Genomic DNA, 26,293 nt, shown 5'->3' with positions numbered 1-26,293 from the left:
ACAACTCAGGAGAAACAGTCATTTTCTTAATGATCTCTATTGACTCTCTTACAACCTAGAGTTGCTCTCATATAGGATTTTTTCCCCTAGCATACCTTTCTGCCATTTAATCTGGCAGAGAGACATAGCTGCAGCTCCATTTCATATCTGACAGCTGCTTGCTATATCTCCCTTGTTTCTAGCTAGTAAGTAATTCTTAACTCACAGTCATCCTATGGCAATCATGTTTAATTACTAACCTAGGATTGATTTAAACCTAGACAGAGGTGAAAAATGCTATATCCTGCCATCTCCTGCATGACCCAGCTCCCTGGGCATCCTGGGGCTTCTGAAACACCAAAAGGGAATATATGTTCTAAAAGCTTTCAGAACCAGGTTTAAAAGGACACAGAAAGCTGGATAACTATTATTGACACCTGTAGAATTCTGGTAAGCTGAACAGGTTTATAAACAAAGTATTTAGTAACACCAAATCATGGGACACACGCAATAAATAGGATTTTCTTTCTTTCTTTCTTTTTAAAGGCTGCTGAATGAAACTTAACTTGAACACACCAAAGGCCAATCCCCTACTCTTGCATTGACTAACTATATTCTTTTCTTGATTGCACAAGGCTTCATTTTACAGATGCAATGGGGTGGAGTCTTCAACAAAATAATTAGGAGTAATGAGAGGCCACGCTTTAGCTCAGCATCAGAGCCTGGAACTTTAGCAGGTAAGAAGAACGCTTGGCATTAAGCACACAGATGACTTACAATAATTTGAGGCCACATTCTACTACTATTTCCTCTGGGGGAGTGACAGGCTGACTTGTCATCTGTTTTGTAAGCTGGGTTTTATGTAGGTGCATTGCTCTTTAAAAGGTAAACTGAGCAAAGAAGTTTGGTGGGCTCTTTCTGCGCTTTTGCAGTATTTTCCAGCCTAACAGCTAGGCCCCACTAAGAACAGAACTAGTCCAAAGGAATGAGGCCTGGGTAGTAAACTCAATGTGGGAGTTACTATGCCCTTCCCACAACTGCTCAGTAACACTCTTTTCTCTGCCCCTTCCCCCAAGTATATTATGCACCTTATTTTTCAAACAATACACTATGTAGTTGCATCTGTTGCTGTGTCATGACTTGTATTTTCATTTCACTGCAGGCACAATTTTGCATACAGCAGATTGAGGCCCTGAAAACCCAGATTGGACTGTTTGATCAATTAAAGGCTGATCATTTGGTTATCTGAAATTCAGGCTGTTAGGTCATGACAAAACCTGCATGGAAATGTTAATTCCCCCCAAGCTACATCCAAACAAAACTGTTCTCTTAATGAACTCAAATATTCCCGTTTCATAAGAAGGTTAAATTCATTAATGTTTATAAAGCAGCTTAAGAGTCCTTTAGTGCAAAAGGATGGAGAATAGTTAAAATGACTGATGTGGAGTCACACTTTTCCAATTAAAGCTTCAGGCAATATTAGGCAAACTACATCTGAATCATTTAAGGCAAAATTTTTTGTCTTGGGTTTCTAGTTTGGGCCTGGTTTTCAGCGTTGCTGGGCACGTACAAGATCCAAATGAAATCAATGTCAGTGCCAGGTGTCTCAAGCTGGGCACCCAGAATCAGTTATTACTCTTGAAAATGTAGTTATGTGACTTAGTTTATAATCTCTTGTGGGTTAAAGCACAGTTCAATGTTTATTGTATTGATAAATATGCACTGTTTTGGAGCTAGCTATCGGGATATGATAAAGTTGGCAAGGTAGCACTATACATCAACAAAGTGGTAAACTGTAAAGAAATAAGTGGCAGTATGGACAAAACAGAAGCTGTTTGGGTCAAAAGAAAACTATTGTCTATCATATGCAGGGCCCAGTTACTCCTGCATATGATAGACACTAGTTTTCTTCTTTAAATTGTCACCAAGAGGTGTTGCAATTTTAGACTTGGTTTTGTTAACTAGTGAGGACATCATAGAAAAGTTGGTTGTAGGAAGTAACCTTGGTTTGAGTGATCGTGACTTGACTCTGTTTAAATTAAATGGAAGGATAATCAAAACGAAGTCATCACCTCTGATATTTTATTTCAAAAGGACAGACTTTGGGAGACTAAGGGAATTAGTTAAAAAAATCATTTGGACTAAACAGCTCAAGCACTTAAACACAGAGGAGGCTTGGAATTTTTTCAAATCAGCTATACAAAAACTGCCTGAAATTTGCATCCCAAGCAAAGGGGAAAAAACAAATAAGGAAAGGCTCCAGGCCCAGCTGGATGAACAGCCACCTCCAAAAGGTGACAGAAGTAAGCAGAGAGCCGATGCTGAATGGAAAAAGGGATTGATCAGCAAAGAAAGCTTCATCATGGAGGTTAGAAAATGTAGGAATAAAATGTGAATTAACTCTTGCCAAGAAATTTAAAATGAATAGTAAGAGTTTTTTAGTTATATATAAGAAAGAGAATAAGGAAGGATATGGTTGAGTTGCAATGCAATGTGAATGGGAAGGAGATTAAAGATCATTTAGTTATAGCCCAAAAACTAAATGAATACATTGCCTTGGTTTTCAGTAAGAATGGTAATCTGGAACATGTGCTTAAAGGCAATATGGCTGATGGAAATGAGCTTAATGTGCTTAAAGTGAGAGGGGCTCGGGCTGGATAACTTCCATCCCAGAATACTGAAAGAACTGGCGTAAAAGTGCTAGTCTGGTAGCAAGGATTTTTAATAAATCTAAATTATGGAATAGGTTTCCAATGGAGGTTGTGGAATCTCTTATCATTGGAGGTCTTTAAAAATAGGTTGGACAAACCCGTCAGGGATGGTTTAGGTGAACTTGGTCCTGCTAAAGGGCAGGGGAATGGATAGGATAACCTCTCAAGGTCCCTTCCAACCCTAAATTTCTACGATTCTGCCTATGGGGGAGTAGTACCTTATTAGTGGAGAACAGCTAATGATACACCAATATTTTAAAGAGGTGGGGGCAAAAGTGATCCTGGCACTTACAGATGTTTCTGTCTGACCTGTGTAGTACGCAAGGCTTTAGAAAAAATTGTGAAGAGTAATTCCATTCATGGAGGTAAACTGCAAAGGGGATGTAATGCAATGTGGGTTTGCCAAAAATAGATCATGCCAGACTAACATGATTTCCTTCTTGGAGAAAATAACTGATTTTGTAGATAAGGAAAGTGCAGTGGATCTAATATATTTGAACTTCAGTAAAGCATTTGACAAGGTACTATATGGGAAATTATTAGTAAACTTAGAGAAGATGGCGATCAGAATAAGAATTGTAAGGAAGATATGGAACTGGCTAAAGGGGAGAAGGCAGTGGGTTGTACTGGAAGGCAAATTAATGGATTGGAGGCCAGTTACTAGTGATGTTGTTTAAGGATGGGTCTTGGGACAGTCTTATTCAATTAGTGGCCTTAGCACAAAATGTATATGTATATTAATGAAATTTGCTTATGATACAAAGTTGGGAGGCATCAAAATAGAGGAGGCTCAGAATAGTGTACAGGAAGAGCTGGCTGACCTTGAAAACTGGAGTGACAGAAATGGGATGGAATTCAATAGTACCAAGTGCAAAGTCATGCACTTGGATCTAATAATTATTTCTGCCAAAAGTTGAGGGTTCATCAGTTGGCAGTGACAGAGAAGAAGAGAGGCCTAAAGTGTGTAGGTCAATCACAGGATGGCTAGGAGCAAGCAATGTGATGCGATTGTAAAAAAGGCAAATACATCCTAGGATGTATCAGGGGAGGCATTTCCAGTAGAAATAGGGAAGTATTAATGCCATTGTACAAGGCACTGGTAAGACCTCACGTGGAATACTGTGTACAATTCTGGTCACCCATGTTCAAGAAAGATTAAATTAAACTGGAAAAGGTGCAGAGATGAGCTAATCACCAATCAGGGGAATGGAAGGCCTGTCTTATGAGAAGCAACTAGAAAAGCTTGGCTTGTTTAGTCTAGCAAAAAAATAGGCAAAGAGGGGATTTGATTGCACTCTATAAATTCATCAGGGGATAAATATCAGGGAGAGTGAAGAGCTATTTAAGGGACAACACTGGCACAAAAACAAATGGGTTTAAAGTGACCACAAACAAATTCAGGCTGGCAATTAGAAGATGGTTTCTAATCATTAGGGGAGTGAGGTTCTGGTACATCCTCCTAATAAGCGTTGTCGGGGAAAACATGATTAGTTTTTTAGGACAAATTTATGAGTACAATTGTATAATGGGATTGCATATGATGAGGGGGATCAGGGGTCAGCAGGAGTCCTGAGGCTCATTTCTGGTTTTCTTTTGGTCACCAGCAGAGGTCAGGAAGGAATTCCCTCTTTCCCTCCCCCAATGTATTCTAGGTTTGAGGTTTTTTGTTTTTTTTTTTAAACCTCCTTCCTATGCAGCATCAGTGATGGTCACAGCTGGAGGTGGGTCAGGGCTCTGAAATGCCCTCAAGCATTCTCTCAAGTGCATGGCTGGCTAGTTCTTGGCTCATATGCTCAGAGGTATCAAAGTTACTGGCAGCAAGGGCCATTTAAAACATTGTTCATTGGGTGGACCATGCTGTAAAAAAAAAAAAAAAATTAAAGGGGAAGCACAATGGCACAGCTTTCACTTACTCACTTTCTATATCAGTTTAATATTCTGGGGGCTGGTAGTGCTCACACGTGCCACGCTAGGGTGCTGCATGGCCGGCAGTGCTCCAGGGGCTGGAGGCACTCAGGGCAGTGATCCTTAAAGTGCACAGACTACAAAATTAACCCTGGGGGCTATATGTTTGATACCCCTGACTAACTAATCACCATGTGAGGTTAGGAAGGATTTTTCCTTTGGGTCAGAGGGGCAGTGACCAGGGGGAGGGAGTTCTCCTTCCTCTGTCGTGGGTGGGTCACTTACCAGGATTATATGGATATATATTTCCATGCCATTGAGAGGGCCTTGGGCCCTGGTACACCTTGGTCTCTCCTGTTCTCAGCCTGAGACATCATAATTTAGGTTGCTGGGGGCTGTAATACTTGAGTCTAATTGGTTAGTGTGCGAATGGTGGAGGGGTGGGTGCTACTAGCCTATGATACACAGGAAATCAGACTAGATCTGATGAGCTGGCCTTGAATTCTGACTCTATCATAGTGGATGGGATCAACTGGATCACTTTTCCAGGTTCTTCACACCAACATGGATCTCCTATATCAAGTATGTTAGGTAAGGTACGTTGATTTAAAAAGTGTTCCTTTATAATAACGCAAAAGACTAAAGTTCTGGTTCCCGATGTGCGATAAACAGATCTAACATGCTGTGTACAATGGCATTATATAAAGAGTACTTGTCACAGCCATGTCAAAATGTATTTACAAAAATTTGTTTTTAACATGTTAAATATTTTAAGTAGAAACACATGACTGTGTTGGGAAAGATAACAGTACATAATCTGCTTTGGCAGGAAAAGTTAGTTTCTTTCTTACCCTGGTAGGATAAAAACAAACTATATTCTAGGCCAAGGGGCAAGCCTTGGCTTGTTTGCTTTTTGAGTGGAAACACAGAATTTCCCCTCTCCTGGGAAACTCTGAAAAATTGTTCTTATTTAGATGAAAAGTGGACATTTCAACACTTCCCACAGAACAGAAATTCTGAAAAAAAACTTCAAGAATTTTTACTAATCAAAATGGTTTAATTGACTTGACTTAGCTTTCACTCTAATTAGAGTAAAACATCTCATTTTCTTGTTAAAAGTGCCTCCTGTTTCAATGAAACAGCTTGGCACTTTTAACAAGAATATTAGATAAGCACTCACTACTAATTGGAGAAGCAGATGTTTTTAATAGCCTTGTATTAGCCTGGAATTTTTTTTTGTTAAAAGCATCAAACTGTTTCATAACAATCAGCCCTTTTGAACATGAAAATATTTGACTACTAATTAGAGTAACAACTGTTTTAATAACAAGTAAAAAAGCCAGGTGAACAATGGAGTCAGCCAGCAGGGTTGCTAGGAAGTTGGGAGCCCTAAGAGCCATTAGGCAGGTGCTTGAGGAGATGGGAGCCTCCTTGGGCTGAAAGACATGTTATAGAAACTGGGTTTTTGCCTCTTATCTTATTTGGCATATAAAGAAGGCCTAAGTTTAGTTTAAGCTGAAAAGCCCTTTAAGATAGGAAACATGAATTTAAGCCTACATAGGCAGAAGTTTATTTGCTTGCAAAGGTGGGAGTTGAAGATACAGTTCTGGGAAAATAAATCTAATTCTGTGAATAACTGTCTACAAATATGTATAGAAAAAAATTGGTTTATATCAAGTGGCACAAGCTGAGCAGTTAGTTTTCTTAAGGCAACAAGAGCAGCCAATTACAAGATCACATATGGGAAAAGAGGTTTTTCAAAGGGCCTCTGCACAAGCATGTGCAACTTGCCATCCATGGCAAAATGGGCCAAGTCCGTCTTGAACCGATTAACCTTAGTTTCCAAATTTTCCATCTTGCTTTCTAGCATGATCACCATTCTATTGTGTTAACTCTTCAGTTTGTACCTTTGTTCAGTGCAGCATTGTTACAGAACAAAAATACCACCCTGGCTCCATGCTACTATGTAGGACAGGAAAAAGGACAAGTGGCACTTTGATGAACGGTTTTTAGTAGCTCATGAGAAGGGGAAGTAAACACACCACAGAAAGTCTTAAGTTTTACAAGATCGTTTAAGTTACATACAACAGGTGATTTACAAGTATATGCAAAATTAAAAAATTGGCTCGTAAGGTTAAGGGTGAGAGCTGATCTTTCATTTTTAAAACAACCATTTGTGTTCATTTGTATTTATCAAAACTAAAAAAAAAAATCACATCTTTATAAAATAAGCAAATACCAATATTTAGTTACATAGCCATGATAACTTTGGGTGCAAAGCAAAACACAAATCGGAATGTTAATCATGCCCATCCACAGCTTCCTTCCTCTTCAGTTAGATGCTCATAACACACTGTATGAACTGAAAGAAAACAGGCATCCATATTAACCCAGAGCAGTGAAACATGATTAGTGCCCCCTGCCTTTCTGTTGATTGAAATGCACTCCCCATGCACCCACTGCCCTCAACTTAATTTTCCACAAACTGTCTTCAGCCAAACAACGAAAGCAACAGTGAAATGGCTGCTTCTCTTCAACGAGGCTAAGCATGATATAACATTAAAGACATCAGTAAGCTAATATTTTACTAAAACAAAGCACTTCATAAAAACTCTAAACTCAGCATTTTCCTGTCACAGTAAAGCACAATCAGGGAGCCCTGCCCAAGGAGGCTACCAGAGCATCACAGTCCCCTTGAAAGGGGAATGGGGATAAGCTAAAAAGCCTACCAGGGCATGAGCTTCACTGAAGGGAAGTCAAGCCTCAGGCGTGAAGCAGAAACTTAGGTATATCTGGATTCCAGCCCAGAAAATACACAGATGATATTCTAAAGATCTATGCAATTTACTGTTTCCTGAGGAAAGTGTCTGAAGAGCAACTCCATGTTTTTTCCCTTCACAATTGGAAAAGAGGAGGAGGGGATGGGAGGGGACAACTTTGTCAATGCCTATTCATTCCTTAGGCTCTCAGCTAAGATAGTAAATAAGGGTGCCAACTCAAATAGTGTTTAGTGAAATGATTTTCTGGTTCCCGTCTTAAGTACTTTTTCTTTAATTACAATTTTCGCTAGTTTGAAGTAAACAGATGTCTTAGGTGCACTTACATCATCATACTGGAAATTCACAACACCCTGCTGGGATGTATCCCTTCTTCGAAAATTGTCTGCAAAAATATATACAAGAATATTGTATTAGTGGAATCAATAGGTATATGGAAGCACAGTATTATCAGAACACTGAATATTTAGATACTATCCTTCTGATTAAAATGGACTCCTCTTTTTATTACTAAACAGCACTTGCAATGAGAATAAAAAAAATCCTGTAGTCTACTTAAATTTTGTTGCTTTTAAGCACTGCCCAATTGGTACAAGATTTTCACATGCCAGTTTGTCCAAAGACTAGTTTTTCTTCTCAGCGAAGACCTGAAGACAGGTTTTGTGAGGTCTCTTGCTGATGCAAAAGTGCTTCCATGCCACCAAAGAACTGATTAGCACTCTGCACCTTCCTACTATGAACACTGACTCAGCACAGTAGGCTGTGGCCCTCTCAAGTGCACTATTCACTACTGGAGGGAATATTATGAGCTGTATTCTTATAGGGCAGAAGGAGGAAGAGCTGAAAAGAGAAAGGGAGAGGGTTTTGATGCAAGGGTGACAGCATGAAGTTAAGGGGAACAATGATAACAGAAGAAACAAAAGAGGTGGAGACACAATAGATGAGCTCAGCCAGGAAGAGAACCATACTACTGTTGAACCATACTACCTAAGAAGGTAATTCCTTAGGACAGGTTCTTAACCTCAGTCTTTCAAAGCAACAGTTTGGAATTTTTCCATGCACTTTTATGGTAATGAAAAGTTGAAGAGATTTCTGGTCTGGCTAACAAACAATCTCTATAACAAATGCTATATTTATGTGATGTCGTATGTAAAATGGTTTCCCTGATTAGTGATTAAGTCCTTTCAGAGGAGGGCAAATGAGAGAAATTTAACAATAATATACAGTACCACTCTGACTGAAAATAGCTAATCTGCTGAAGGAAGAGCCAGCTCCTGAGATTGAGAGGCTGAAGTTTTCTGAGACACCTTAGATTAATCTCATTTCATAAAATAAAAATGTATTACCAGATGCATCTCCATAACATACCAGTGAGAGCTCTGAGTTTTACACAGCAGGCAATGTAATCATCAAATGTAATCTTCCCCTGGGTGCTGTATCGTTTTGCGACTGCAGTCACTGCCTGTGGGCTCAACCTAAATCCTAATTGAAAGAATGGGGGAAAAATAGTGAAATGACAGCCAGGTTACAGAGATCCAAGGCAGTTTTCAGGGGAAGATTTGTTCTGTGCCAGTTAATGCAAAACATTAAGCTGTGTTGGGAGATCCCACCAAGTCAATGTCATGATATTAGAAGCAGGGGAAATTTCAACCATTTACCCATAGTTGTCAAGGCTTTCTGCAGCTCTTGAGGATCCACTGTACCACTTCTGTCACTGTCAAAACTTATGAAGTGTTGTCTCCACCCATTCAACACAGTCCAGAGATCTTTAAATTCATTGAATCCCATTTTGCCAGACATATCCCTCTGAACCACAGCTAAGGAAAAAAACTGTTCAATTTCCAAACAAGTGCCAAATATTTCCCAATGAGAATCTATATTTAGTCATGCAGGGTTAAAATTTATTTACTGAAGTTTGGGAATTTTTCATTGTGCTAGCTTTACCTATCTCTAGAACACAAAACTACCTCAGAGCTCAGGCAGACAGAATGCTTTTGGCCAAAAGTCAGATCAGAAAGCCAAGGGTACTCCAGTCGTCTGAAAAAGAAATACAGCACTTCCTCTCTGCTGCTGTACTGCATTCATGCATTTTATGAACATCGATCTTAGAAAAGATGCATTTTTCATCATTAGTGTGCAGCTGTAGCTTTGTCCAAACATCAGAAAAGCGAACAATAAAATAAAGGCTTGTGCATATACTAGTATTTGATATAATAAAAATAAGATTTGTTTTGCAGGTCAGGTACTAAGGGTAAAACAAATACAGTTCAGGTAGTTACAGCCCTGCAAAACCACAGATATTCATGGAAAATGAAGGGATATTTTTAAGTTGTATGTGTTCTCAATTCTGTGAGTCACAGAAGTGAACTATCAGTATGCTAAATATCAAGTGATTTATCAGTGCAGTGAGTACCAATTAGTCATATCACTGCTGAAAAACTTTATAAATGAATACAGCAGAACCCCTATTTTATCAATTGGGTATTCAGTTCATAATATCAAACATCTCAGAATTACAGTAGGTCTGGTGCATAAGTTAATAGTTCAATGATAGGGTATATAGCAAATATATAAAGTGTGCTTGATTTTTCAGCGAACTGCATATCTTTGCCTCCAAACCATCAGTCTTGTCAAACATGTACAGCCACTTGAATGCTGGCTGAAGGACTGAAGTCACATTCAAAGCAAAAAAAAAAAAATCACCCTGTCTCTCATAAAATCGATGTTCATAAAAGCAGGGGCTTCTACTATAGCTAATCCTCCCAATTCCAGTTCTGTGTTAGACCTATGCTACCTTGGATACTCTTTCTTGTTATTGACATAACTAGCAACTCATTCCGCCAACCATGTAAAGGTTACCAATATGCTTTTAAAAAGCACTTCAAGTCATCAGAGCTTTCTTTCACACTAATGCAATTATAGACAGGGCTGAGACCACCACATATTAAGGTTGCCTGATACTTTCCATTATAAACATCCTGTTTTCAGTTGTTTATACCTATGCTAATCTTTAATCATTTGGGCTGAAATTTTCCAGAACAAAAACCCAGAAAATTTCAGCCAAAATGATTGTTATTTCTGAAAATGAGCCTAGAGAAAAGTACATCATTTTGTCCATTATAAAAATACTGACAATCTTTTCTTTGAACAACTTTAATGTCCCCATGCTTTGAAATAGGGATGTGAAATACGGCAGGTGCATGGCCTTTGTGTCAGAAATATGTTTTTTGGCATCGCAAGTTATTGGCTATTGAAAAGTCACAGTTCACACAAGTTCAGTAGCGATGTCAGACTTTAGCAGCCAAAAATCTCAGGAATCAGTTATCCAATGATGTGGATTCCACAACTTCCCTTGGAAGTCTATTCCAGAGCTTAACTACCCTTATTGTTGGAAAATTTTTCCTAATAGCTAACCTAAACCCATTCGTTGCTGCAGATTAAGCCCATTACTTCTTGTTCTATTTTCAGTGGACATGGAGAACACTATCACCGTTCTCTTTATAACAGCACTTCTCTTACCATATTTGATGATTGGTTCTAGGGTCTCCCCCACTTCCCAGTCTCCTTTTCTCACATGTCCAATTTTTTTAACCTTTCCTCAGAGGAAAGGTTTTCTAAATCTTTCATCATTTTTGTTGCTCTCCTCCAGACTCTCTCCAATTTGTGTGCATCCTTCCTCAAGTGTGGCACACAGAACTAGATACCGTACTCCATCTGAGACCTCACCAGTGCTGAGTAGAGCAGGACAATTACCTCCTGTGTCTTACATACAATACTCCCATTAATAACACCTCAGAACGTTATTAGCCTTTTTCACAACTACATCACATTATTGACTCTCATTCAATTTGTGATCCACTATAACACACCGATCTTTTACAACAGTACTATCACCTAGCCAGTTATTCCCCATTTTGTAGTTGTGCATTTGATTTTTCCTTCCTAAGTATAGTACTTTGCACTTGTCATTACTGAATTTCATCTTGTTGATTTCAGACCAATTCTCCAATTTATCAGTTATTTTGAATTCTAATCCTCTCCTCCAAAGTACTTGCAACCCCTCCCACCTTGGTCACATCTGCAAATTGTATAAGCATATCCAAGTCATTTATGAAAATATTGAATGTACCAGACCCAGGACTGACCCCCTGTGGAATTCCATTAGATACGCCCTCCTGGTTTGACAGTGAATCACTGACAACTATTCTGAGTATGGTCTTTCACTCGTAATACCACATGATGGAATTTCTGTTTTCAGTTTGCTTTTTAAAATATCCAGTAAAGCATGCACAAATTACATTAAAAGAACATTATGAAGGCTGTAAAGTCAAGCACTCAAGTTAGGAAATACCAGAATTAAGGTTACCCTTGCCTCACTCAATGCACAGGATAAAATGTGTTCACCTAGAGTACATCTACACTGCAGTAAGACACCCATGGCTGGCCTGTGCCAGCTGAATTGGGCTCATGGGGCTGTTTAATCATGTTGTAGACATTTGGCTGAAGCCCGAGCTCTGGGGCCCTCCTCCTTACAGGGTCCGGGCTCCAGCCCGAGCCTGAACATCTAAAACACAATTAAACAGCCCCTTAGCCTGAGACCCACAAACTGCAGCCAGCTGGCGGGGGCCAGCCATAGGTTTTAAATTGCAGTGTAGACATACTCTTAATGAACAGCTATTTGATATTTTGTTTTCTCCTCGTTCAGTGTGTGGCTCCGTGCCTTATTTACTGTAAACTATCCAAACCCTGCTCTGAATAAAATATTTTCCTCATGAGCTTTTCTATGGTACTCATCACTACAGTACCCAAGTGCTTCACATTAGTTAATGTATCCTCACAACAGCCCTGTGAAGTGAGGGGTGGTGATATACTCATTTTACAAGTGGGGAACTGAGGCACAGGCACACATTAAGATCAGAAGTATCCACTAATTTTGGATGCCCAATTTGAGACACCTATGACCTCACTTCATATATTCAATTCAGTTTCCATTGACTACCTTTGCATCTGTGAGAGTTCAGCACTTCTGCAAATTCATCCCCAAAGTATCAAGTTGGGCGCCAGAAAATGAGGAACACATGATTAGTGATAATCTGAGAAGAGCTGGTTTAAAGCAACATGCCCAGTACAGAGGAACTTTGTGGTGCAGATTAAAGGAGAGAATTCCTTTTCTCCAAGGCAGCATTGAAGTCCCTTAAACTATAAGACCACCCTTTCTCTTCCTGCAATCCCCTTCCTCATTCACTGCACAACTTCCACCTTCTGCAACAAATAAAGCAGCGTCCACAACATAGCCTCTTTCACTACACAAACCCTGATTTATGCCCAGAGTAGGTCCATCTTGTGTACTGACTGAGAGGTCCACTGGAAAAAAGTATTATCATGGAATTGAAGACTTATCAAAATGCATAAATACAAGGGACAGAATTAAGGTTGCCTGTGCAACCTTAATTCTGGTATTTGTTAATATTTGAGTGCCTGATTTTATAACCTTAATGTTCTTTTAACAGTTTTCTTTTGTAATATTTATATAGTACACACAAAACAAAGGATACATCCAGCATGGAAATCATAAGCCTGCATGTCTCTAGGTTGAAAGCTGTTTAAATGAGAGGGAAAAATAGATTAGTATCAGTAAATACGAACTACTGATTTCTCAGTTTGGTTTCATAATATGTACATCAAGTAAGACATTACTCCACTGGAAAGCTGCATCTTGCAATTAGCTATCTCACTCTGATTCAAACAAACAAACAAAATCTCGTATCATGAGAGTAAGTAAGTATCATATAGGCTTTTGGGTACATCAAAATGGGCAGTCTGACCAGGACAATATTAGCATGAACTCCAGTCTAAGCTGGTAGGGTTTACAAACTGTTGGTCTAGATGTGAAACATTCTGTATCCCATTACTGGTGGCTTGAACAATTCAGTTTCCCCTCACACCACAAATTTAACTCTGCGGACACCATATATCAGGTACTTGGATTATCAAGTCTGCTCATAGCATTATTTGGTGGATATCAATAAATGCATACAGGTGTCACTTTCCTAAATCTGTTAACATTGGACATTTTATATTTAATATATATTTAATATATATTTAATATTTTATAGATATTTGCCAACTAGAAAATCTTGTTTTCCAAGTGATTTATTACAAAACACAAAGGATAAAAATGGAATTATAAAGGCTCTCTCAAATTAATTCTATCTTTTCGTAGAAGTTAAAAACCCAAGATACTTGTGTATCTAGTTTTCATTTTTAACTTCTCAAAAGCTAGACACAGAGCTGTTTTCTTAAAGTCTGGTCACCAGTCTCGAACTATGCTTGTAAATTGCTTTGTTACTGTCAACTCTGCAAAGTGATTTTGTGAAAAATGGCACATTCTTACAAAACAGATATGTCCTCTGTGGATTAAGAGTTATACCTGCTTGCTTGAGAATCTATACTACTCTTTTCATTAGTCTCGCTGCATGTTATATTAGTTAAGTGAAGTTGGTACTTCATTTGGAATTTATGTTCTTAGAGAAATGGAGTTGCACAGGTATAAAAGAGGGGAGAATTTGGCCCACACAAACTTTAATACTGATGATGATGCAAGCAGCAGAAAAAAAAAGACCTTGACTTTCAGACCCCAAGTTAAGTTTTCAAAGCAGGCAGCAAGAAAAATCTTTATCTGTAAGCAAGTTAGAGCTGGAATCACAGAGTAAAATGTGAAATCACTATGCTACTTTTCTAGTAATTTTTCAGAACACAGCTTCACATGAAATTATCTGTGTATTTGTTTTAAAGTTCAGATGTCAGTTGCATGGACGTCAAGATTACGAAGGTGTAAATTTAACCTTACTTCTTTCAGTCTGTAGTGTCTAAAGAACATCAACCCAGACTTGTACTGAGTTGTAGCCTTTGCTCCAAATTCCTTTACTGCTCTGGATACAAATTAAAACTGTGGGATATTCTACAGAAGTTTTGTCATTGTAACCACCTAGTTAGGGTTGCCAACTCTCCAGGAATTAAAGATCAATGTTGAATTACAGATTATGTCATGTGATGAAACCTCCAGGAATATGTCCAACAAAAACTGGCAACCCAATATTCATTTAAATATGCTTAAATGAACACATGGGACTCAATTCAACTGAAGGTATGCCAGCTTCTGCTGTATAAACCCTCTATTATCTTTGTATGAAGACTATCATGCAGATAAAAATCAAGATTAAAAAGGGTTACATTTTAGGTCATCAAATTCCTTTGTTTGACATAGTAAATAATAAAACCTGTATTGCTCAAATGACTGAGAAGTTATATAGAGATGAATTTCTAGTCAAATAGATGTTGCAACTGAGTTGCAGAAGACAACACCTCTGAAACAAACTTTTTACACACTACCATTTAGAATTCACACTTCTAAGCATTAATGATATTTGGAGTGGCTGTTTGGAGAGAATACTTGCCCACATCTGAAACAGACAGACTCTTCTAGACAGTCAAATAGGATGAAAAATTAACAAAATACTTGAAGCCTCGGCATTCTGGGAGAGACTGAATAGAGAAACTGTATCCAAAAAGTCCTTGAACTGATGCTTTGAAAATGTGGTACTAAACACACTCAAGGAGCCATGGGTCTGGGGATGAAAAAAGAACTCATACCTTCTCAACGGAAGGGCCTGTTCCAAGGGGACCTTTTACGCTGGTTTCTAATGGACTCTGTGGAAGGATCTCTCCTTTATTGAATCTGGGTGTCCACAACACCTGGTCCAACCTTAACTGTGCATTGGAATATCACATTTACAAAATTATCTAATTCTAATGTACCTGCTAGCCCAATAGAAAACACAAACTAAATTTGTTGAAACATTAGCAGTTCCAGGTAAGCCAATAGGAAAGTGAGAAGGCAAAACTAAAATCCTTCTCTAGAGAAGTGTTATCAGAACCATGATGTGCATAAATCAGGGTGTATGGCCCTAGGCTGGGCCAACTGTTCTTTATGGCCCTAAATTCTTGCAGCATAGTGCACGTGTCTCTAGAGTGGAATGTATGTGAGCAGTTAGATTACTTTCAAAGCACAACTAATGATTGTCTAATATGAATCAAATATACTTTTCTTAAAATTGTCAACTTACGTTTATACCCTCCTGCAATGCCAGATTGGGATAGACATCTCTGCAGCTCATCAGCATCTATTTGTCCATCCTTTTGAAAACAGAAAAGTAGGCTTGGAAGAGTTAGCTTTTTATTGGTAAATGTTGATAAACTTAAACATCAAGATCCAAGTTTACTGATAAACCTATGTATGGGACATCATACAAAAGACTTGCTCTCCCCAACATACTAATTTCAATCTAACAGAAATTAAATTCACTCCAAATTATTTTATTCATAGAGTTTAGGACCAGAATGGACCACTAGATCATCTAGTTTGACCTCCTGAGTATCACAGACTATTTAAATATAACCAAAATACCTCTATGTTGCACCCAAAGACCTCAATTAAACTAAAACACTTTAATCCTTGGGAAACTGAACTGCTGTATGCCATAGGCAGAGAACAAGAGATACTGAGGTGCCATCAATGCCCAAGGCCTCTGCAGCAGCAGGGAATTCATTAGGTGAAAAGTTCAGATGATCCTACGAGGTGATCCATGACACATCATGCTGCAGAGAAAAACAAAAAACAGCAGGGTCCCAGCCCATCTGACCTGAGGGAAAATTCCTTCCAACCGCAAATCTGACAATCAGTTTGACCCTGAACAAATGAGCAAGACATCAGCAAAGCATCAGAGGATTCACTGTACCACCTCAGAGCACCACTCTATCCCAACTGGCATCCCATCTCTAGTTGTGTCCGATCTGATGCTTCAGAGAAAGGAGAAAAATTACTCTTAAGATTATAGATGTGCATTGTGAGTGTGTGTGGGGTGGGGGGGAGAGACTGCTTCCTGACCCTTGAAACAGGAGATAAGATTAGTTGTTACCATAATATAGAACTACAAGTGTTATGAGCATGTTGAGGACCGCATAGGCAGTTCTGATAGTCTGTGTTCTAGTTTCTATATAGGGACTCTGCAAAACCAAGTAAACAAACTACATCAAATAGAAAACATATATCCCCGTTTCACAATCTACACAGTAGATTGGCAGTTAAAAAAATTGGTTTGAAACAGGGAATCGTTAACAGAGCAAATTAAAACAGGATGTAAAGTATTTTAAAGAAATAAAAACAGAAAAAAACCTGTCTACTCAATTAGGAATACCGTTTCCTTCCAAAGCATCTCTCTCAAGGCCAGTTGGAGATTATGAACAACTGCCAAGTCAGGTAAAGCAATAAGCTGTCAAAAGCGGAGTTGGAATTGCATGTCACAATCCTCACACCCAGAATTAAAGTTCATAAAAAGTTCTAAAGTACAATTTAACCTCATTCTAAGATAAAATGTTTCATTAGATGCAAATTGACTGATTCCAGAAGCATTAAGTACCAAAACAAAAGTTGTTTTATATTTGAAGACTTATCTAATTTGCTTCAGCATTCTCTGGAGAGATATTAACATCTAGTACATATCTAATTTAAGCCTCAAAGGACGATAAACTGCTGAAAAGGAGTAATATAGATGATATCCAGATAACATTATCAGAGAAAGGACACCAGTCCTCAAATTTATAACTATAGGAGAGACCGGGGGGGGGGGGGGGGGGTGTAGGGGAACAACCATACTTCTCTATCCCCTCCAAATATACTTTTCTGAATAAGTTTTGTAAATAGGTGGCTTTTATTCTAGTTAACAGTTGACAAGACCTGACAAAAGACAATTGTACTTTAATTTTATATGCCATTATAAAGACCAATTAAAAATACTGCTCCCCAACTTTCAGTATCTTTGGTCTTCAGGCCAGCTTTAGAAACAGTGCACCATATACACTACAATTATAATACAGGTGTGGTAGAAATGTAGGAAAACTCCAGTATAAGAAATTCAATTACGTCAAATCAGAATAAGTAGCAAATCACATTGCTAATGTTTTAAAATTCTTTAAATTAAGAATCAAAACAGGAAGCCAGTATCTCGATAACCTGAGGATGTGAAGGAGAACTGAAAGAATGATTCCTTACTGCAAAAGATTGGAAATTGGAAACTGTCAGAGCAAGTTCTACGTAAAAAACCTTAACAGTCCAACTTTACAGTAGACAGGGCTTACTGACAAGCAGTAATAAAATGAACAACTCCCACTGCTTCCACTGTGGTATGCCATTTAAATGATTCTGCTGTGCTGTTTTATACAAATTCAGAAGTACATCTTAATGGCACAAGTCTCTTTGATTGGGTTTTGAATAATCCCTGTGCTCTTCTAAACATTTTTTATCAGTCTGACTTATGGGAAATCAGAAAGCAAAAGGAGAGCTGTCCAGCAAAACATCTGTTAAACAAGCTTTTCTGTTTTCTTTGGCTGAAACCTTGCATAATGATTATTTTATTTTTCTGAGAAATAATTAGTGTAGTAGTTGTGGAAGCTCATGACATGGCATCAGAATCGATATGCTGCTACTCTTCCAGAGCTTACAGTGTGTTCCTATGGATGAAATAATACATCTAAAATGTATTCATCAATAAGTCACGTGATTCTTTTTTGGTTTGTTTTAGTGACGCCTCTTGATGGTGTCAAAATTCAACTGCAAGCCCAAAGCAATTCATTCTCTAATGGTAAATATACAGGTTTTTAAAGAATTAAGGTATTCTGATATCTTTATAAATACTTTGCATCTTAATAATTTTCCCAAATCTATTTTAAGTATGCTTCTACTCAGAAAAATAACATTGTAAGGTTCTGTGTTTGTCTCAATCACCTTTTTAAGAAAAAGTCATCGTCCCCAGCGCCCATTTCCCCCCTCAAATTTCAGCCCTGCAGACTCAACTGGGACCAGAAAAACCAGCTGGGTATTCTTTCTGACTTGCACATCATCTCTAGTAATAATGTTTTTGAGGTCCAAATTCTGTCCTCAGGTACGACTCTGCAACCCCAGTATTGCTATTTGGGTTGTGCAGATGTAACTAAAGGCAAAACTTGATATTGCAGTTTGAATTTACTTGACAATTCTGTTGATGCTGAGCTGGTGAAGATTCTAGTTCATTCTCCTATAGCTGTGTTGACTCTACAATGTCAATAGGAGTTAAAAATAAAAAAAAAAAAAAATAGCAAAAACTTAGTCAATAACTGTGTGCCCAGGGAGAAGATCTCTTAAGTAAGAAAGTGCCATTTTTATATAATCACTCTTCTGATTGCACCAGTATTTCAACTACAAAGAGCACATTGCAAAACTATATACCGGGGTGGTCAAACTTACTGACCCTCTGAGCCACATACAACAATCTTCAGAAGTTTGAGAGCTGGGGCAGGCCTCTGGGCTTCAGCCCTGTGGTGGTGTGCTGGTAGGGTTCAGGGCACAGTTTCCAAAGCCCCAAGCCCTGGTAGATGCCTCCCACAGGGCTATACAGTAATAGCAATTTAATTAACAGTTTATTCTTTCTCAACTTTAATTATATATAAGCAAATAGCGAGAAAAAAGAAATGAGAAGGTGATCAAGATACGTAAGTCCCTGCTTGACCTTGGGCAAGTTACTGTGCCTCAGTTCACACATTGGTAAAATGGGGATAATAGTACCTACCATACACGATAGATAGTATAAACGACATCTGATTTCACTATATCCAGATCCTTTCCTGTTTTCTCGTTCCTTTAGCAGCCACTAACATGTCACCCTTAGCGCTTAACTCCAGCTCTTAGAGTCTGGGTAAACAATTTGATTTTGTGTGGCAGGATTGTTTTTGGTAGGTGCATTTGCTGCTCCCCTCCCTTTTCTTTCTCAATACTAGCCTTTATTGACTTTCCAAGTTTATTCTGCCCCAGTTGGTCAGACCAGCACATTTGTTGCCTATATATTTGATTTAGAAATGCTGTTGAATGGTAATGATATTGAAGGAATTAACTGTTTCCTTATATGCAACATTTTATTAGAAAAATGTTTTATATACTCCAATGGCCTTATGGATCACATATATGTCTGTGAGAAAGGGAACAGCAAAGCCTGATATAAGAAACCTGGTCATTTCAGAGGGATGTTGATATGAAAGTTATATTTATAATACCAAGTATATTGGGAATGTGTCAAAAATAAACATTGATACCAGAGAGAGAAACTCAATTCACTGAATGGAGATTCTGTACAAAAAGTTAGCGTGGTTTTAAAACAAATCTTAAATATCTAAGATATTAACATTCATATGGTTTTCCTTTAAGATAATTTCCAGTATAAATTATTTGATATAATATTCAAACTGATAATATTGAAGATGTATAAGTTCATCCTCTGATAAATATTTTCAGAACCAGAATAGGTTGCAAGTGAAAAAGGATGGCCAAGCCAGTTTGAGGTTCTATAATAATTTGACTTGAAAACTAATTGGGTTTGGCCTATTAAGTACTTGCACGGATGTCCATGTGATATTACTTTAGTCTTGTTCATTTTATCCATTCAGTGTCACTCTTTGCTTATGGGTTTATGCAACAAAAGCACTACTATAAGTAGATAACAGATTTTCCTTTAGCTCAGTAGGTAATGTTTTTAAAGGTCTCTAGTTTATTTCAGTGAAGAACCAGATTCCTTACAAATAAGGCGAATCCTTAGCTACATATTCATCTGATTGCATTCATATAGTTTGTTATAATATCCTCATTTGTCTTCCAGAATGCATTAGCTGTATATTTTTGCAACCATTACACTTTTAAGTGTTCTGTGGGTTGTAAGAAGTTAGTTATTGAAAGAGAATGGTGAAAAAGGGGCAGACAGCAAAGATTCTCTAGGATTCAACTAATTCATAGTTATATGAATTTCTTGACTTGCACAATTCAGTATTACACGCTTGAAACTGCATTAATGGGTTTTTGCAAGTAAAACAACAGTCAGTCAGACAGACAAGTTGTTTACTGGAGAGCAAGTAGGATTTGTTATACAAAAATGACTAGAAAGATGAAAATAAGTATTTTTTGTCAGAACAATAAAGCTTCTAGCTCAGAGTTTACTTGTTCAAAACAAGAGTTCTTAAAATGGATTAGAAATTGTTACTAACTTACAGGAATATATAGATGTTTGAAGACATGATGTAGAAAATACAAAATTACAGCATACCAAATCCTTCACAGAAATGAATAGGCGATGAAAACCAGGCATAGAAAAATTAAGATGAAAATATCTGATAGAAGCGAACCCTTCTCATATACTCTGTCCAGCAAGTTACTCCAGGTAGCTCATGCCACCAGGTTCTGGTACTCCATGTTCCACACCTAGAGAAGCCGTCCCTTCACACAACTCTTACTAACCTCTCCTGGCTCTTATTGAGGTCATCTACGCAGCTGACATTTCCGGTTGGATTCTTACAATGCAAGCAATGGGCCCTCCCAACCCATGTGCATAGTTTTAAACTGAGTCAGAATGAACTCAAATAGTATTTCATTAAATTAGACTTTATTCCCCAGCTTGTCCTTACACAGTTTCCAATATTCAGATTTTAAATACTGCTCGGAAGTTCTGCTATACATACTCCTCTGTGGCAAACACTGATGTCCAATATTTAAGTTGTAATACATAGAGAGTATTTATTATCTTATGTCATAACTTCAACCAAATAGTTTTTTTGGAGGAAAAAATTAAACGTACCTGCCCAGCTACTGCAGCAAAATAACCATACAAAGGATCTTGAGTCTGCCCATGGAACACTGGTCCTCCTGGAGCAGCTCCATACTTTAAAACAAGAAATAAACAATTAAGATAAAATTAATGCTTTAGTTAACTATGAGATTTGTAATGCTTACATTTCAGCATCAGTTTTGAGTGTCATTTCTTATATGCACCTTGTCAAAATGTATAACTGCTTTAACAGAGAGCACACGACTTTGGTGTATATATTTGCTACAATGTAAAGCAGACTTACATAAAATATTATATTTGGGACAGTCCAGTGATCTAGTAGTAGCACAGAGTGCCTATGTTCTTTGTATATGGCAGGGGTGGCCAAACTTACTGACCCTCCAAGGTGCATATGATAATATTCAGAAGTTTGAGAGCTGGGCGCACCTGCCAGGGCTCGGGGCTTCAGCATGCACCTCTCATGAGACAAAAGGCCCTAGCCCCACAACCCACCCCAGGGCAGAAGCCCCAAGCTTCCCTCCCACCCCACAGTCTGGTAGGCGGAGAATGGTGGGAAAAGAGGGGCTCCGCAAGCTGCACCTGAATTGTAAAAGAGCTGTATGTGGCTCGCGAGCCACGTTTGGCCACCCCTGGTATATAGCATCTCCATTACTGAAGGTTTGCAACTACAGTAGCCCATTCTGTAGAATCCTTTGCTAATCTCTTGATTAACCGTCCTTTTGATCTACTCAGGATACCACATCATCAACCAAGGTCTTTCTTTCCCTTCGAGTGCCTGTAAAACATGCATCACCTGCTGCAAATTGAATCTGTCTTTTCACTAGAATTTGCTGAATTCTCTAGTATGTTTTCATTGGTTATACAGTCAATCCATGATATTTTCAGAATTTTTCTGTAACACCATAATTCAAAGGACTGTAGTTTCTGTTTGAATATCCATATTTCACAGCTGTGCTTTAACATAGACCAAATGTAGGTTTTTAAGAGTCAGAATTTAGTTTTCAGATTTATGTCCCTTCTCATTAGACCCTCTTCCATAATGTCTCTTTCGCTTTTGCTATTCTGGTGCTGACGTCAGTATCTGATCTTCCATCTTCCATAATGACGCTTCCTGAGTAGCAATAATTTCTCACTTGCTGTACGACTGTGTCATTCACTGGAATCTTGAATGTTTTCACAGGATCCTTGCATACCATTATAAGTTTTGTGTTGTCCACATTCAACTATAAACCATATTCATATATAATCTCCACCAACTTCATCAGACCTCCTTCAGAATCAGCCACCAGCACTATGTCAGCTGCATAGCGAATGTGCCTAAATTAGGAAGTCAAATTTATACTCTAGTTTGCGCCATTGTTGGCACAATATGGTGTACCAAAGGGAGTATATCCTCAGGGCTCACCATAGTTTTTTCTCCTCATAAATATTAATAAAAGGAAGGGAACTGATTTGTTCATACTTTTTTGAAGTGCAGTAAGTAATCTTCATTTATTATGCATGGTATGGAGTGAAATAACTGAAGCATGTTGGAATGACAACCATGTTTTTGCATTGCAATATTTATCAAACACTGTAACTAACTTTAGCATAGCACCAATTTACATCCCTGGTTTCAGTCTCCAGAAGCAAAGGACTCGGTGCATGGATGCATAATTACTTTCTCATTTCAGAATATTAAATGTCAAAATAGAAATTAATTCTGAGTGTCTGTGTACACAAAGTGATAAACCCACTCTCCCATAAGCATCTTCAATATACTGGGCCATCAAAGTAGACAGGACTTGGATGATGTAGTAACCCAGAATGCTATTACATTTTCAGTAGTTTATCAGTCCTCCAGATTTTCTCGGTGATCTGAAGCACTACTGTTGGTGATGTCTGGGAGTAAATTTATATGACAGCAGATTACTTTGAGGTTGAAAGAGTGCATGCTTCTTGACAGAGATGACCTCACAAACTATTAGTAGTAGTTTACTTTAGAGCAACACCTAAAAGCCACTACTGAAATGTGGACCCCAGTATACTAGGCACTGTAAAAATACATAGACACAATCCTTGCGTGGAAGAGCTTACAGTCTAACTCTATAAGAAAGACAAAGGTTGGAAAAAATATCACCACCCTTTTCCAGATGGGAAACGGAGGCACAAGGAAGTAAAGAGCCTTGCTAAAGAAAGACTGTCAGAGCTAGAAATTGAACCCAGATCACCTAAGACCTAATCTACCCTTAAGTTTCACTAGGATATCAATACCTATATAGCTATACTGACAAAACCTTCCTACTGTAGACACAGCTGATAGCAGCAACACAAGTGCTTCTGCTGGTATAGTTTATACTGGCTTGGTGACTAAAATAAACTATACCAGCATAAAACTGCTTTAGCCAATATAACTATGTCTCTACTAGAGCTTTTTATTTATGGTATAACTGTCTATAGTAGAGCTTTTGTCATTATAGAAATATCTCTCCAGCCACACACTCCAACCAACACTGCTATACCAGTAAAATTCCCAGCAAAGGCCTGGCCTATGTTCCTGTCTATTGAAACAAGCCCATTCTTCCTTTCAAAGAAGCTGAGCGTTATTTTTACCCACAAAAGGAGTATTTATGTTTTAACCAGAGCTTTGATTCTAGCTAAATTATTTTTGTTTAACAAATGGTAGGTTTAATATGCTATTACCTCTGCTGAGTATGATGAAAGGATATCCTGAACTGGATTTGAAGGAGCAGAAAGGGGATTCTAATAAAGTCATCTTTTCTGTGGTATCAGGCATCTACAAGACTCACTGATTTCAATGGCTTCAATTAACACCAGCATGTTGAAAAAAGTCTTCCCCATTTCTACAGTTCTATTATTTACAGTTGGTTGCCTAAACCAGCAGCTTTTTTTATTGTATGAGGACTGGGAAGCCAGCTTCCGGTCTGCCAAACGCAGCAGCAAAAAGCCCCTTCTGACCCTAACTATAACAGGAAAAGAAAACCATTAACTGCTTCAGCCTTGCTACAGCCATTTACTATTCTGACTCATTCAACCCCCAGCTCCCGCAAGCTTGTAAAACTCATGGGCTCCAAGCAGTGTGCTTATGTTCTGAGAACTGTTTACATCCTGCTAACCAGACAAATGCTTTCGACAGGCCAAAGAACCAGTTCGGTGTGAACGCCTTCAGCACACGTCCGGATGGTACAGGAACCCGCTGCCATCCAGCCGGGCGGCTCTGCACAACCTCCTCGAACCCAGCGCTTGGGGCAAGTGCGGTGGGGTCCGTGGCCCTAGGGACTCAGGGGGCACCGCAACCGAAAGCATCTGGATCAGTGCGGGGGGGGGGGAGAGGGGGGGCAAGCGATCTTAAACTAGGCGGATCCGATCCTCCAGTGAGGACGCGGAGCGAGCGCCGCCGAAGAGCCGCAGGGCCAGCAAACGGCTCAGAGGCGATGGGCTGCAGGGTGGCTCCGCGGAAGAGGGGCCGGGCCGTTGCCGGGGCTGGGGCCGTTGCCATGGCACCTGCCCCCACGGCGCCGTGGCTGGCGCAATGACGCTGCAGCAGGTCAGAGAAACCGAGCCCGCGAGGCCTACAAAAGCGTGTGTGAGCCCCGCAGCGGGGCCGCCTGCGGCCCGGAGGCTGCCACGGCCCCGAGTGAGTTAGCTAGCTAGCAGGCCGCAGCGGGGGGAGGGAATGCCCCCTCTCATCCCTTCCCCTCAGCGCAGCCCCCACTGCGGGGGGGAGGGGCGCCTCCTCTCGCCCCGCAGCACAGGCAGCCGGGCGGGGCGGGCGCTGCTTTGCGCGCGGGCAGGTCCCAGCCTCTGCACGGGCCCGGACCGCACTTACCCCGCTCTGGTAGTAGCCGCCTCCAGCGCCGGGATGCCCAGGATACGCCATGTCCACCGAGCCCGCCACTATCGTCTCCGCCGCCTGCTTTCGCTTCGCTCCCCCCTCCCCTGTTACTGCCCCGCCCCCACTCCGTGCTCCGCCCCCTCCCGGTCGTGGCGGGGCCAGGGGCACAGAGCCTGGGACACACCATCTGCCGGGGGGGGGGCGCCAGAACCAGGGCGTGGTACTTGCAGCGCCGCTTCCACCTTCCCCCAGCGGGGTGTAAGCGACTGCGAATGCCCCGGACGTTGTGCGGTTGATTGTTCTGACAGACACCCAGTTTTGGAAATGATCCCCTTTGTCTCGCTAAGAAGGGAGAGAACACCCCTCCGCTGTAATGGTACAGGCCAACAGCCCGCAGGGGTGGGTTTTTTTGTTTCTTTGCGGGGAAGGACAGTCGAAAACTTTATCAATGCGGAGCGCGGCGAACGCTGCTGCTCATGGCTGTGGAAGGTACCATGGGACGACGCTGTGCAGTGCAGGCTGCAATCTGCCATTAGACCCAATTAAAAAAAACCAACTTTATTGATCATTATGGACAAGATGGGGACGTGTGCGAGCGTGCAAGCAATAATGGGCTGCTGAGTGTTGCCAGCTCTTGAGATTTTATCCAGAGTCTCTTGATGTTTAGTTTTTTCTTAAAGCTCCAGCTCCCGGAGTCATGTTAGAATCTCTGCTGCTGTGTTTTTAAAGGAGATTTCTAGGCCTCATATTTGCAAGAGAAAAATGAGGTAGGATCAGAGGCCAGAATGGGAACGGAACAAATTAAAAATTACTTAAGACAACTTAGGTGTCTTCAGTTCATCAGGGCCTGTTGAAATACATCCTAAAATACTCAAGGAGCTGACTGAGAAGATATCTGAGCTATTAGCAGTTATCTTAAAAAATTCTTGGAAGATGGGAGATTCCAGAAGATTGGAAAAGAGCAAATATAGTGCCAATCTATAAAAAGGACAATAAGGACAACCCGGGAAATTATAGACTAGTCAGCTTAACTTCAGTACCCAGCAAGATAATGGAGCAAAGAATTAAGCAATCAATTTGCAAACACCTAGAAGATTATAAGGTGATAAGTAATAGTCAGAATGGCTTTGTCAAGAACAAATTGTGTCAAACCAACCTGATAGCTTTCTTTGACAGGGCAACAAGTCTTATGGATGGGAGGGAAGCGGTAGATGTTGTATATTTTGACTTTATTAAGGCTGTTGATACTGTCTCACATGAACTTCTCATAAACAAACCAGGAAAATATAACCTAGATGGAGCTACTATATGGTGGGTGCATAACTAGTTGGAAAACAGTTCCCAGAGAGTGGTTATCAGTGGTTTACAGTCAAGCTAGAAGGG

The 26,293-nt window shown here is 39.7% G+C and overlaps 1 protein-coding gene across 1 annotated transcript; it reads right to left on the bottom strand.

Annotated features, from left to right (window-relative positions):
• Positions 1 to 6,648: 6,648 nt before the first annotated feature.
• On the bottom strand, positions 6,649 to 25,046 carry SRI (sorcin). The gene is made up of 8 exons (XM_067562249.1): positions 24,905 to 25,046; positions 21,085 to 21,168; positions 15,499 to 15,568; positions 12,928 to 12,971; positions 9,031 to 9,178; positions 8,741 to 8,854; positions 7,699 to 7,757; positions 6,649 to 6,957 (listed from the first exon to the last, which is right to left on the bottom strand). The coding sequence occupies exons 1-8, from the start codon at positions 24,953 to 24,955 to the stop codon at positions 6,931 to 6,933; spliced, it is 597 nt and encodes a 198-aa protein (XP_067418350.1). The 5' UTR covers positions 24,956 to 25,046; the 3' UTR covers positions 6,649 to 6,930.
• Positions 25,047 to 26,293: the final 1,247 nt, after the last annotated feature.

This window comes from Emydura macquarii, unplaced genomic scaffold (genome assembly GCF_026122565.2).
Source record: "Emydura macquarii macquarii isolate MOO-44397 ecotype Brisbane River unplaced genomic scaffold, CSIRO-AGI_Emac_v2 contig_2422, whole genome shotgun sequence".
NCBI lineage: Eukaryota > Metazoa > Chordata > Testudines > Chelidae > Emydura > Emydura macquarii.
Note: the sequence above shows the minus strand (reverse complement) of the source record. Positions and strands in the feature narration are given on the sequence as shown.

Bases quoted from the DNA above. Each gene is read 5' to 3' on its own strand.
- SRI (XM_067562249.1), bottom strand. From the start codon at position 24,955: ATGGCGTATCCTGGGCATCCCGGCGCTGGAGGCGGCTACTACCAGAGC. The intron at 9,179-12,927 runs GTATCCTTTGTT...GCTGTGGTTCAG, and splicing joins TTATGATTTCCATGCTGGAT to AGGGATATGTCTGGCAAAAT. The intron at 8,855-9,030 runs GTAAATGGTTGA...TCTTTCAATTAG, and splicing joins GAAAGCCTTGACAACTATGG to GATTTAGGTTGAGCCCACAG.